Here is a 15,223-nt window from a genome sequence, read left to right as displayed (position 1 = left end):
GAGTCAGCTAGATGCCCCAGATAAATATTTTTTTAAATTATTTTTTATTTTAGAAAATGGCTGCAGATTCTCTTAATTTGAATGTACCATAACTTAGCCCCTAGTAATCCCCTATTTGGGGGCATTGTTCTCATTTTTTACTATGATAACACTGCAATGATCTCTGTTTATACATCCTTGGGAAAGATCCAGCTACTTGTTAGGGATGAATTCTCCTTCAGGTAACTGCTGAGTCAGTTGGCTTGACTATGTTTAAGGCTTTGACAGCTACAGCTAGGCACCCCATCTTACCATAACCTCAACCAGTCCTGCTTTCATTCTTCTTTTTTTTTGTTTTAAAGATTTTATTTATTTGTTTATTTGACAGAGATAGAGACAGCCAGAGACAGAGGGAACACAAGCAGGGGGAGTGGGAGAGGAAGAAGCAGGCTCATAGTGGAGGAGCCTGATGTGGGGCTCGATCCCAGAACTCCGGGATCACGCCCTGAGCCCAAGGCAGACGCTTAACGGCTGTGCCACCCAGGCGCCCCTGCTTTCATTCTTCTTAATATTTGTCAATCTGGTAGATAAAAAAAGTAGCATCTTGTTGAGATGTTAATTTGTATTTACTTTAATTATCAGGATGATGTAGAGGAGGAGGGGAGTGAGTGGGGAATAAAACAATTCTACCTAAGGCCTTTGCAGCAGTTCTTACCCTTGGGTCAGTATCTTCCTCTTCCTCATCAGGGTTGTAGGTCTCAGCACAGACTAAATTTGGAGAGAAAAACATAAAGAGAAAAGTGAATAAAACAGATGTGTACTTTTACTGGAAAAATAGGAAGTGAACATAGTTTCCTGTTATTCACTGTTTTCTAAAGCTGTAATGATTTTTAAAGGCTTTTTGTCAACTAATAAATATATTAAGTACCTACTCATGCCAGGAATTCTATTAGGTGCTAAAATGCCAGCTTTCTAGGGATTGGTAGTCCCAAATAGGAGAGAGTTGGTAAAATATATCATAGAGTAGATCTCATGGTGGTGGCAAGGACAAGCAAGGAGGTGCTGTCTTCTGCTGAATTTTTAAGCAGAGGTGGAAAACCAGAGAGTACAACATATGCAATATAAACACATGGATATGGATATGGAATAATTATGAAAAGAATCAATTCAAATCACTCAACATCATTCTTTTCATTAAGTCATTCATATGAATGACTTAAAAATAAGAACGAATTTTAAACAAAATGAATGCTGTGTGTCAGTCTTTTTCTGGGTACAATATATTATATAAATCTAAAATCAACTTGATTTTTTTGTAGGTAGCCTGTGTTTGTTGTGCTGGCTGCCTGCAGGACTTGTCTCTGTTGTAATTCAAAGATTCAGAAAATATTCACTGAACATTTGTTTGTAATAGCAAAATATCAGAAATGATAGAACTACCCAAAAAATATGACATAACTAACTATCTGAATAATATGCTATAAGAAAGAACGAGGAAGATCTCCACCAGCTAAAAGTGAGTTCTAGGGGAAAAAAAGCAAGGTGAAGAATATATGAAGTGTGCTATCCCTTCCATAAGAAAGGACCTCTGTGAGAAAGAAGGAGAGCTAAGAAGAGGGGAAAATAAATATATAAATATGAGTATATATGCAAAAGTTTTTTTACCTATTTTTTTCCCAAACGGAAACAAAAGCAGGATGAACCAGGAAGTCAGCAGGCAAGGAACGCAAATGGTTCTTGACCCTACACTCAATGCATTTGTGTGATGGCTAACAACTAGGAAACAAACTGATACACACTGCTCTCGATTTAACCCCTGGTTTCTTAGACACATTTACTCACTGCAGCCTTGGTCTAGCTGCATCCCAGCTTCCCATTTCTACTGATTCTCTGAACTCACGGAATACCTGAGAAATGGTATGTCATGTAGTAAGGAGTCCCTTCCCTGCCTAGCCTGCAGTACTCTAGTGTGGGCCACACCTCTTGTACTGTAATGCCATCACTACTCTGCCTGTCCAACAGGGATCCAATATCCTTACACAGAGAAAAATTAGGGAGAAGGGAGTTAAGAGGACAAATAACCATTCTGGTCCCTAAACCAGCATCAGGTGACGTTCTGCAGGAGGGTCCTAGTCCCTGGCTGGTACAGGCTTTGGGTAGCCGAGCCAGGAAAGGGACAACAGAATGTAGATAAGGACTCATTAACTTTCTCCAAGTCATTCCTGATTCCAAAGATGAGGTCAGCTACATTTATCCCAGATCTGTCCTAAAGATTAAGACACACACCTCCCTCCCTGCTCAGCAGGGAGCCTGCTTCTTCCTCTCCCTCTCCCTCTGATGCTCCCCCTGTGCTCTCTGGCTCTCTCTCAAAAAACAAAAAAAAAATAAAAAAAAAAAAAAAAAAAAAAGACACACACCTTCCTGAGTTTCCAGACATTACTGCTGCCACTTTTTGCATCTTCATAGGTATTTCGGTAGGAAATCTGAGGAAGCCGCACCGAGGGCAGACACTGTTAAACTGCAAGCCTCTTGGTTCTCTGTGCTTTTGATTAACGTTGTCATAAGCAGCCCAGTTTTCTAAGCCAGAAACTGGCAACTCGTCATGACTTTCTTCCTTCACCTCTTACCCAATGAATACATCAAATTCTACTTCAGAAAGAGTCTCCTAGCTGACCTTTATTCGGTGTACTCCAGTTGCTACTCCTTGGTCCAGGAACTCAAAGTGTCTTCTTAGAAAAATGCATTTAAAAACCCTCAGTTTGGGGGCGCCTGGGTGGCTCAGTCGTTGAGCATCTGCCTTCAGCTCAGGGCCTGATCCTGCATCCCTGGGATCGAGCCCCACATCAGGCTCCTCCGCTGGGAGCCTGCTTCTTCCTCTCCCACTCCCCCTGCTTGTGTTCCCTCTCTTGCTGTGTCTCTATCAAATAAATAAATAAAAATCTTTAAAAAAAAAAAAAACAACCCTCACTTTGGAGACAGATGGGTACATGAGTATTATTATAATAACTTTCTCTACTTCTGCATATGTATGAAAATTCTCATTTAAAAAGTTTAAAATAATAAGCCTGCAGGGTTGAGACTGACAGGATTTTACTGATAATGACGCAGTCTTGGGCCGGCCTATCACCAGGCTTGCTTTTCCTTTGATTTTAAAGGAAAGTACTTTAATGACTTAGCTTGTTTTTATATCTTTATTTTTTAAAAAAGACTCAAAGATCTTTCCTTAAAAAAGATTTTATTTATTTATTTTGAGAGACAGAGAGCATATGCATGTGCGCCTGAGCAAGTGGGGGCGGGGGGTGGGGAGAATCTCAAGACGACTCCACGCTGAGCACGAGCCTGAGATCATGACCTGAGCCAAAATCAAGTCATATGCTTAACCAAATGAGCCACCCAGGTGCCCCTCACTTTTATGTTTTTAGACATTAACATAACTGAGGCAGATGTTACAGTCTTCAAGTCTTAAGGTACAGCACTGTGATTTAAACAAAAATAGTTATTTCCAGTTAACTTATTATTAATGTTTCTATTTATAGAAAAGCATTATTTTATTTTTCAAAACTGGTTTTGAAACTTTTTTTTCCCTTTTTTTTTTTTTTTCCCTTTTTTTTTGAACTCCAGACTCACCTCCCTTCGCTTTTTCCGTTTCCATCCAACCTCCTTAACTTCTTCCTGGTCTTGATCCCAGATCACTCTTCTCATCTTTCATATAAAAACCGATTTTTAACTGTTTATGTGATTGTTGCCCCAGAGTCTGTGTGATCCCCTATGAAGCCTCCAGAACAACACTAAGTGTCCCAAGAAGCTTAAGACCCACCGAAAATGAAGACTGAAAGAGCACAATCCCTTGTTCCCGGGAATTTGTATTGCCACAGTTCTCCAGCAGATGTCACTGGTCAGCAAGATGAAACTGCACAAAGTGACAAGAGACTATCCAACACAATTTCTTCTTCTAAGTTTTAATTGATGCTTCTGTCATCCAGAAATGTAAATCATCTTTTTAAAGATTTTATTTTTAAGTGATTTCTACACCTAACGTGGGGCTTAAACTCACAACCCTGAGATCACGAGTTGCACACTCCACTGAGTCAGCCAGGCGCCCCCAGAAATGTGAATCATTAAAATGTGCTGGTGAGAGAAAACGTTTTCATTTCTACAAAGAAATGAGCACAGATCCCGGTCACAGCCCGAGGCTCTAAGCTCTCCTGCTAGCTCCCATGAAGAGCTGACTCAAGCCTGTGTGTATTAGTCAACTTGGGCTGCCATAACAAAATACCAGGCTGAGTGACATAAAGAACAGAAATCTATTTTCTCACAGTTCTGGAGGATGGAAGTTCAAGGTCAAGGAACTGGCACATTTTGTTTCTCCTGGGGCCTCTTCACTTGGCTCACGGGTGGCTGTCCTCTCATGGCCCTTTGTCTCTGTGGCGCACTCTGCACTCCGGGTATCTCTTCCTCTTCTTATAAGGAAACCAAGCCTATTGGATTAGGGCTCCACCCTTATAACCTCATTTAACCTTAACTGCCTCTTTTTTTTTTTAAAGGCCCTTTCTCCAAATACAGTCATATTGGGCTTAGGCCTCACACAGGAATTTGAGGGGGACACAATTCAGTATGTAACACTGGGTTTTCTCAATTATTTTCAGTAATGCTTGGTAATATTTCACCTGAAGATAGCCACTGGTGGAAAAAATACTGAATACTGTGAAAGGATAGTAAGACAAACATCAGTACTTCAGTCCATTATAAGCATGCAAGCCTTCAAAGGCAGCGACCCCTGGGGAAGGAAGAGCACCTACTGTGCAGACATGAGTGACTACCGTGGCACCAGATTCTCGGCAGACTCTACTGACTGACTGGTCACAGTCATCACCAGAGTCAGACGCTCCCTGCCCAGATGTAGCATGATGTCAACACACAAATTTCTGATTAAAATGCTTTGAAGCTTCAACATGTATTTAATAAAAGAAAGGGTTTTCTGGGGGTGAAGTTTTTTAATTAACAGAATCAGACTAACATTTCAAACTCAGAGACAGTTAATACTACTTTAGGACTATTTCAAGAAAGCTGCCGTTAAAGAATTTATGAACTCTCTTCATTTAATGAATTTATCACATGATAGATATAGGACTGTTCTGCTAGAACTTAAACTTGGAAGGCACAGCTTTTCAATTCCATTGCTTTGGGGGAAGAGCTCATCTCTACAGCTACTGGGGTCTGGGCTGGGATCCACCCACCACTCATTCACTATTTCTCTGTGTCCCAGATCCTAGGTCTGTCTCTTCAAGAGTAAGAGGGCATAACGATACTAAAATCATGTAAAAGGTTAACGACAGGAGGAGACATTTACAACACTGGGCTGCGGGGCACCTGGATGGCTCAGTCAGTTAAGCACCTGACTCTTGATTTTGGCGCAGGTCATGATCTCAGGGTCCTGAGATTGAGTCCCACAACAGCTCCACACTCAGTGGGGAGTCTGCTTGAGATTCTCCCTCTCCCCCTGACCCCCCTCAAATAAATAAATAAATCTCTTTTTAAAAAGATTTTATTTATTCATTTGAGAGAGAATGCATGTGCATGAGCAAAAGTCTGATTAGGTCTAGGACTCAAGAGAGAATAGAAGAAGAGAAACTAGATACAACAAATATGGACAACTCCTTCAAGGAATTTGCTGTAAAGATATGGAGAAAAAAAGGGTGGTGGCTGGAGAGGGAAGAGTGGTTTAAAGAAGTTTTATTTTAGGGGCACCTGGGTAGCTCAGCTGTTAAGCGTCTGCCTTAGGCTCAGGTCATGATCCCAGGGTCCTGGGACTGAGCCCCACATCGGGCTCCCTGCTCGGCGAGCAGCCTGCTTCTCCCTCTCCCACTCTCCCTGCTTGTGTTCCCTCTCGCGCTCTCTCTGTCAAATAAATAAAATCTTTAAAAAAAGTTTTATTTTATTTTTTAAGAAGTGGAAGTCAATGCTGTTTCTCTACTGATAAGAATAATCCCATTGAAGGATAAAGAGCATGCAGGATAAAGAGGAGGTAACTGCAGGAAGGATGAAGGGATGAACTAGTGTACAGGTAGACACTGGACTTATAGGCAGGTAAGGAAGGATAGATGTGGTGGTGGGAGTCTATGGAAACTATCATCTGTTGCTTCTATTTTCTTAATTAAGAACAAAATCATCTGCCAGGGATGAGGACTAAGGAGGAGGTGCAGGTTTTGGGAGAAAAGAAGGTATGAAGGCTTGTCTGGGAGAACAGGAGACTGAAAGAAGAACGGAGACACAGTGTGACTGCTGGCATCCAGAGCCTACTAGTAGTGAACGATCACGTACTGAAAGTAAGATCAGTCAACAGGGCTGTGTATTTTCCTTCAATCAAGTACTGCTGTGGTGCAGAGGCAGAATTAAGTGGACAGCTGGCCTTAAACAGAATATAGTTTAGCCAAGCAAGTAAAAAGGAAAAAGGAAATTGAGGGTATGAGCCACAGAATGGTTATAATCGCTGATCAAGGAATTTAAGGTTAGTAACAGATGAAGTGAGGAACAAAAAGGAAAATCAAGTTGTCAGGGTTGGAGCGGGACAGCAAAAGAGCCCAGGCGACAGCAGGTGGTGGGAGATTAGGATCACTGTTTGAGTATGAAGAAATGTAATGCTTGGGGTGCCTGGGTGGCTCAAGTGGTTAAGCATCTGACTCTTGATTTCAGCTCAGGTCATGATCTTGGAGTCATGAGATCAAGCCCTGTGTCAGCTTAAGATTCTCTCTCTCCCCCACTCTGCCCCACTCCTAAAAAAAAAAAAAAAAAAAAGAGGTGTAATGCTTGTCATTCCAGAGTATGACCTTGGGGGTGAGTGGCTGAAGTAGGGTGGAAGACAAGAGGTCAAGGAATGGAAGTGCAAGACATTGAAAGAATCATCTATATGGAAATAAGAATACAGCCCTTGGATTATTAGATAACTAAAACAAGGAGGGAAAGTGGCTGACAGAATATAATGATGTGAGGTTTGAAGGTGAGGGTTGTAGGGAGGAGGGAGAGAGAATAGTCTGGAAGCACTAAGGAGTATAGAAACATTTACCCGTCTCCTGTCCATGTTACAAGAAAGGTGGAAAAGAAGAATCACCATTTGAGAAGCCTGCAGGGTAAGCCAAGCTTCAGCTAGATCCAGAAGATGAAAGGCTGGAGAGGGAAGAGTGTACAGGCTGAGAATTTAGGGGATTTATATGAAAACTGACCAAGAGGTCCAGAGGGTAATAAGAAAGGGTCCTTAGAGATAGGAAGGGTAGTACTTAGGACATACGCTACCTTTGGGCACATTATTGCCTTGACTGTTCCAAGTGACTTGACTTCCGCTTTGTCCTCAGTTTCTGCATCTATACAGTGGGGATAATGATGGCATGTACTTCATAGGGTTAATGTGAGGATTATGTTCAATGACACAAGGGAGGCATTTAGAGAGACCTTAAAATTGTGCACCTAGCACATAGTCTCGATTAAAAAAACATAAGCTGTTCCTACAGGCCATTTTCTCTCCTGCATAATCATTTTGGATTCTTTAAAGAAGCTTTTATTTTAACTTAACATTTGAATAATATTAAAAAGTTTTAAATCTTCAATAAGACTGTAAAATCTGAGGAGGAGGGATAATACCATGTACTTGTCTGAGCTCTCCACAGAGTTCAAGGCCTGAACAACACTGACAGAAGCTCAAGCAGCAATTCGTGAACACTATGCGTGACCTCTGGACAGGATGTCACTGTACTCTCCATCTCCCAGATCTGTCCTACAGATGTCAAGGGATATTACTAATCATTTGGGGAAAGGGGGGTATAGGGCAAGGACGAACAAAAATGGAAGATAATAGCTCAGGGATCTCGTACCAACCTTAATCCCCACTCTATTTCTGCTCTGTAATGTCTCTCTACACATAAGGACATTTTTTTCCATCTCCTTCCAACAGACTTTGGTGTACAACCTTACCAAAGGCTTTCTGAGACATAAATGAGCAGATTTTCTCAAAGAAAAGGACAGAGGGATAGAAAAGGGATTCCTAGTCTCACTACATATTAGGTCATGTGACAATTTAAAATCAAGAAACCGTCCCAGAATGAGGGGATATGAAAGAATGATGTGATACATATAGCTCCCATAGCAATTTTGAAACACATTAACGTCCCCACTGTACAGTCAAATAAACTCTAGATGTATCCAAAAGTCAAACATTTTAATTGTAAGGAAACTTCCAGAAAATATACTTATCAGCTTTATTAAAAAAAAAGGGGGACCTTCTCAGTTTAAGAGCAATGATTAAAAAAAAGAATATATATATATATGTATATATATATGTATATATATATGGATATATATATATATATACATATACATATATATATATATTCAATAAATATTTAGTGAGTGCTTGCTATGTGCCAGGTAGTGTTCACGGAACCAGTCACATATTAAAATTTTTGAGTCAATAAAAAAAATAACAAAATTCAACTAAGTAGCACAATGAACCAGGAAAATTTTTCATTAAAAATTTCAAAAGGTGGGGCACTTGGGTGGCTCAGTCAGTTGAACATCTGACTCTTGGTTTCAGCTCAGGTCCTGATCTCAGGGTCATGAGATCAAGCCCTCCATCTGGCTCCGTACTCACCATAGTCTGCTTGGGATTCTCTCCCTTCTCCCTCTGACCCTCCCCCTGCTCATGTTCTCTCTCTTTCTCTCAAATAAATAAATCTTTTTTAAAAATTTCAAAAGTTTAAAAATCATGATAGAAATTTACTTAAACTTATTAAAGAAATAATCTGGATCATAATAGAGAAAAATATTACCAAATTAGTCCCATATAGGAAAATAAAAATAGATTTTTCATATTTGGAAAACATTCATTTTTGTTAGTAATCAAAGGAGTACCAAATAAAACAATCTGAAGCACTATTTTAGATCTAAATTAAAGTAGTAGGAACCGTCTATGTCAGTGAGATGGTGGTGGAAGAGAAGCCTTTGTAGGGTGTCTTTCTCCCTGCAGCCTATTGTGTAGACTGACTCTGGAAAGCAATACACAGGAAAAAACGCAGGCAATGCTCAGTCTCTGACCAGAGAATGCTACCCAGCACCATAATTGAGGGAATAGTTTTAGTGGGTCAACAATGTATGCAAGTAGTTAACACAGCATATTTTAGAATACCAGAAATACTAATAATATGAAAAGCAGTTTTTATGAATAGCCATTTTTCCAAAGAAGACATCCAGATGGCCAACAGACACATGAAAAGATGCTCAGCATCACTCGTCATCAGGGAAATGCAAATCAAAACCACAATGAGATACCACCTCACACCTGTCAGAATGGCTACAATCAACAACACAAGAAACAGCAGGTGCTGGCGAGGATGCAGAGAAAGAGGAACCCTTTTGCACTGTTGGTGCGAATGCAGACTGGTGCAGCCACTCTGGAAAACAGTATGGACGTTCCTCAAAAAGTTAAAAATAGAACTACCCTATGACCCAGCAATCACACTACTAGGTATTTATCCAAAAAATACAAGAATACTAATTCAAAGCGATACATACACTCTGATATTTATAGCAGTATTATCTACAATAACCAAATCATGGAAAAAGCCCAAGTGTCCATCAACTAATGAATGGATAAAGAAAATGTGGGGGGGGGTAATGGAATATTAGTCATAAAAAAGAACGAAATCTTGACATTTGCAATTATATGGATGGAGCTAGAGAATATAATGCTAAGTGAAATAAGTCAGTCAGAGAAAAGACAAATACCACATGATCTCACTCATATGTGGAATTTAAGAAACAAATGAGCAAAGGGGGGGAAAAGAGAGAGGCAAACCAAGAAACAGACTCTTAACTACAGAGAAGATGATGGTTACGAGAGGGGAGGTGGGTGGGGGATGGGTTAAACAAGTGATGGGGATTAAGGAGTATACTTGTGATGAGCACTGGGTGATGTATGAAGTGCTGAAAAAAAGGCAGCTTTTAGAAGCCATAATTATGAACAAGAAAAAATTTTAATGACATTAATGAGACAAATATGTACATATATTCTCAGAACTCAAAATGAAACAGAATGAAGGAATTACAGGTAAGTTTTATAATTTTCTATAATGCTACTAACTTACCTTTTTATTTAAAAGATCAGTTTATTTTTATTTAAAATAATCCCATCTTGAAACAGCATTTTAGCAGTATGTTATGAAAGAGAATACATACCTGATACTCGCCGATCAAATCTGCCAGGAATTGGAACTATAAAACAAAGAAGAAGCAACATTTAGTCATCATTATGGCACATGACCCTTTTTTTTTTTTTTTTAAGATTTTATCTATTTATTTGACAGAGAGAGACAGCTAGTGAGAGAGGGAACACAAGCAGGGGGAGTGGGAGAGGAAGAAGCAGGCTCCTAGTGGAGGAGCCTGATGTGGGGCTCGATCCCATAACGCCAGGATCACGCCCTGAGCCAAAGGCAGACGCTTAACGACTGCGCCACCCAGGCACCCCACATGACCCCATTTTTAACAACAGAACTAAAAGCACCTTAATACCAAATGTTGGAGCAATTCATACTCTTCTATAATCAACCACAGACAGTAGTTAAACATGATCACACAAGGCAATATAAGGAAGAACTTACGTCTTTGAAAACAAGCTCTTTATAACTTTAATGTACTGAAGGTGGCAATTTTATTTCTGTTTACATTCATGTTCCACCTAATTTGTATCATATCAAATGAATAAGACATCTACTAAATTTATTGGTAATGTTATGATATTAAATAGTTAATTTTCTTCTTTAATATTTTTCAAAGATAATCCCAAAACCTGCTGGATAACAGCATTTAAATTTCATTTTAAAATACTTTAATAAGCATTACACTAAAATGAAAAAGAAATTAACCATTAAGTTATATTCTCCTTCAGTACATCCACACTCAGTGTATTAATCAGAAAAATGTCTTTAGGTTGAAAAAAAATCACATACATTTTCCCTTTGCTAATCTCTTCTACTTTTCACCTATCATTCCTTATATTTGACGATTATCTAAATTCTCATTACTAAACTATATCATGAATACAATGTTTTTTTAAAGATTTTATTTATTTTTTTAACTAAACTCCACCCAATGTGGGTTTTGAACTCATGACTCTGAGATCAAGAGTCATGTGTTCCACCGACTGAACCAGCCAGGCACCCCGAGTGGGTTTTAACCTTCAGAGCTTAATCTGATTATTTTTATTTAAAAAAATATGTAAAATATGCCTTCTCACCCACCATAAAAAGATAAACTTGAAGATTAGTGAAAAACAAACTGAAGATGGCTTAGAGAGCCAAACTCAACTAATGTGAGGCCTCTGAAATAAAACAGACCCAGGACGGAGACAAATGCTCATTCACCATAACAGGACTAGAATTATCTTTTTTCACAGCATGGGGTAAAAGTCATGTTAGCAACAAAGAGGTGAAAATTCAAAAGAGAACTCCAGCCATTATTGACAGAATAGTCCCTTCCTACTTCTTCAATGAAACTGTGGCTCTGCCAAAAAAAAAAACCAAAAACAAAAAAACAAAACCAAAAAACTATGGATCTGTCAAAATTAATCCACCCACCAGCAAACGAAGACGACAAATGCAATCAACAAATACAGGTAGGGTGCCTAGTAAATGGCATGCACTGTAGTACACGATTTGGAAGACACTGGTAAATAAAACAAAGACTCCTAGTTTAGGAAGCTTGCATTCTAGCTTGAGGGATGTAGGAGTTTCCTTTGATTATTTAAAACACATGTTCCTGTCACTCAGGTAGACAGATGAAATGTACACCAACTTACACCCACAACCCAGGCCTCATGACATTTCCATAATAAAAATCCCACTAAACATTAGTATACAACTTAAAACTATCAAACATACAATGAAACAATTTAGCATGGGTGCTATCAGGGCATATCTCAAACAAAGGGTTAGATATTAAGATTAAGAACTATTATAAAATGAGAACAGAATGTTTAAAATAAAGACATAAAAACAGGAATCAAAACCATAAATAAAGGAATAAGATACAACCAAAACAAAACAAAACAGGAAGACTTTTTAAAAATTTGGAACTTCTAAGAAAAAAATAACACATTGAAATTTTAAAAACTATGATGCAAGGTACCCTGTCTGGGTATATAAAATCTAAAAATGCTGAAAAAAAATCACTGTAAAACATCATTACCAACAACTTACTACAATTATATTGATTCAAATGTATAGATGCAAATCAAAGGGAAATTAGAAAATATCTTGAGATGAATGAAAACAAAAACACAATATACCAAAACTTATGGGATGGACGGAAAGTAGTGCTAGAGGGAAGTTTATAGCTATAAATGTCTAGATTTAAAAAGAAAAAAAGTCTCAAATTAATAAGCTAATTGTACACTTTAAGGAAGTAGAAAAAAAGGACAAACTAAATCCTAAAGCAGAAGAAATAAGGAAATTCAGAGTGGAGAGAAATTATAAAATAGAGCATAGAAAAAAAAATCACTGAAACGAAAAGTTGGTTCTTAGAAAAGATCAAGAAAATCAGCAAACTGTTAGCTAGACTGACTAAGAAAAAAGAAGATTCGAATTACTAAAATTAAAGTGGGGACATTACAATGGAATACACAGAAATAAAAAGGATTATAAGAGAATACTATGAAAAACAGTATGTCAACAAATTGGATAACCTAGATGAAACATGAAATAGACAAATTCCTGGAAATACACAAACTTCTGAAACTTACTCAAGAAGAAAGAAAAATCTCAACAATTTATAACAAATAGAGGGATGAAACTGGTAATCAAAAATCTCTTAACAAAGAAAAGCCCAGGATCAGACGTTTTCATTGTAAATTCTACTAAACATCTAAAGAATTAACACCAATCCTTCCCATACTCATCCAAAAAATCAAAGATAAGAGAACACTTCTAACTCATTTTATGAGGCCAGCATTACCCTGACACCAAAGCTAGACAAAGACACTTCAAGTAAAGAAAATATTCATTATGAATATAGACACAAAAATCCTCAAAAATATACTAGCACACAAAACCTGGCAACATATTAAAGTGATTATACACCATGACCAAGTGGGATTTATCCCAGGAGTCCAAGGGTGGTTCAAAATAAGAATATCAGGACACCTGGGTGGCTCAGTTGGTGAAGTGTCTGCCTTCGGCTCAGGTCATGATTCTGGGGTCCTGGGATCGAGTCCCGCATTGGGCTCCTTGCTCAGTGGGGAGCCTGCTTCTCCTTCCGCCTGCTGCTCCCCCTGCTTGTGCGCACTCTCTCCCCCCACCCCGATAGATAAACAAACAAACAAACAAATAAATGCAAACTTAAAATCACTATTTTCATATATCATGCAAAAAAGACAAAATGTTTTTTAAATTTCTGAAGCATTCTCTATTTCTATGAAAAGAGTTCAAACGTGTAAAAAAACTTGACTTGCACTGGAAAACATAATCGAAAACAAGGGTCTTAAGGTCTTTAGCTTGAATGAATGAAAGGATGAACATGCCACCTGTTAAACTTGTGTGCAATTTAATTTTAAATTAGTACATGTCTTCTAAGGTTTTACGGGGCCAGAAGAAACAGCTGCTGTTAGAGCAAGATACATTGACAAGGCATCCAGAGAATGCTATCCGCAATTATAGCAAAGAGACCACCTTATTCTAATTTCACCACTGTTTATAGAGAGCTCAAAACAGATCACATCAGGGGCGCCTGGATGGCTCAGTCATTAAGCGTCTGCCTTCGGCTCGGGGCATGATCCTGGAGTTATGGGATCGAGCCCCACATCAGGCTCTTCCGGTGGGAGCCTGCTTCTTCCTCTCCCACCCCCCCTGCTTGTGTTCCCTCTCTCGCTGGCTGTCTCTCTCTGTCAAATAAATAAATAAAATCTTAAAAAAAAAAACAGATCACATCAGACTTTATATGGATCAGACAAAATATTCAACTAGCATAGGTATAAGAAAATCTTCCAACAGAAAACACTGCCTCAAATGTTCTCCGATTTTCATTATAAACAAATACTGATGGGATAAGAAGACTTAAAATGTAACCTGGTCTGAAAACATGTGCCTCAAAAACATTAATGCCTTCTCAGTGGAAACTAAAATTCATGATTCCTGATGAAAGGAATTCCTAAATGCTGATGTGCCCTGAAAATTATGTTCTCTTGGAACAGGTAGGATATTTTATGTGGTGAATAACATTAAGATCATGCTGGAGAAATCAAAAACATTTCCAAAAGTCTCTCCCATTTTATTATTTTTTAAAGATTTACTTATTTGTTTGAGAGAGAGAGAGAGAGCAGAAGCAGGAAGGACAGAGGGAGAGAGAATCTGAAGCAGACTCTGTGCTGAGTGCAGAACCCAACATGAGGCTTGATCTCACGACCCTGAGGTCAGGATCTGAGCTGAGACCAAAAGCCAGTGGCTCAACCAACTGCGCCACCCAGGCACCCCAAAAGTCTCTACTTTAAGTTCAAACATGTGATCAGTAAGATAGTAGAATCTTCATTATGAATGTAACAGGACATGGAATAAAAACCTGGACATCATAATCCAAGCATAACTAAGGCAAGGCAAAATTCAGGAGGACACAACATTCTACAACTGTTGGAAAGGCAAACAGGAGGCACACTGAACTTAAAGAGCTGAGCGGGTAGGATGTTAGCAGCATGGTTGGGCTGGGAGTTGAGTAAACGTGTGGTTTCAGGAAACGAAAGGGTTATGTATGGCATGAGCAATGCGAGACAAGAGCACAGAGATGAGGGTGAAGAGGTGAGCAAGGGCCATTTTGGAAGCTATCCTATGGCAGGGCAATATTCAGAAGTAATAAGCTGGTTATTTGTATGCATTTTCTTTCTCTTCCAGCTGGGGAGGAGCAGAAAGATATCATTCAACCTATAAATAAGGGTGCTGTCATAGATCCCAAAATCATAAAATGTCAGAGTTGTAAAGTATCTATGAAGTCATCTGGTCTGGCCATGACAAGTAAGGTTCATCTCATGTGATTACTCTGTTTTGTTTTGTTTTTTAAGATTTTATTTATTTATTTGACAGAGATAGAGACAGCCAGTGAGAGGGGGAACATAAGCAGGGGGAGTAGGAGAGGAAGAAGCAGGCCTGCAGCAGAGGAGCCTGATGTGGGGCTCGATCTGGGAACGCCGGGATCACGCCCTGAGCCGAAGGCAGAC

The 15,223-nt window shown here is 39.0% G+C and overlaps 1 protein-coding gene across 2 annotated transcripts in view; it reads right to left on the bottom strand.

Moving 5' to 3' along the window:
* PRKAR2A (protein kinase cAMP-dependent type II regulatory subunit alpha) overlaps positions 1–15,223 on the bottom strand; it is a 96,055-nt gene that overhangs the window by 35,176 nt on the left and 45,656 nt on the right. For both annotated transcript variants that reach the window (XM_040628850.1, XM_040628849.1), the window contains exons 2-3: positions 10,204–10,239; positions 695–747 (exon numbers count right to left, since the gene is read on the bottom strand). In XM_040628850.1, coding sequence (XP_040484784.1) covers positions 695–747; positions 10,204–10,239 — 89 coding nt within the window. The remainder of the gene's footprint in view (positions 1–694; positions 748–10,203; positions 10,240–15,223) is intronic.

The sequence above is a fragment of the Ursus maritimus genome, unplaced genomic scaffold, assembly GCF_017311325.1.
Source record: "Ursus maritimus isolate PB19 unplaced genomic scaffold, ASM1731132v1 scaffold_14, whole genome shotgun sequence".
Taxonomy (NCBI): Eukaryota; Metazoa; Chordata; class Mammalia; order Carnivora; family Ursidae; genus Ursus; species Ursus maritimus.
The sequence above is the reverse complement of the archived record's forward strand: the minus strand, read 5'-3'. Positions and strand labels throughout refer to the sequence as shown.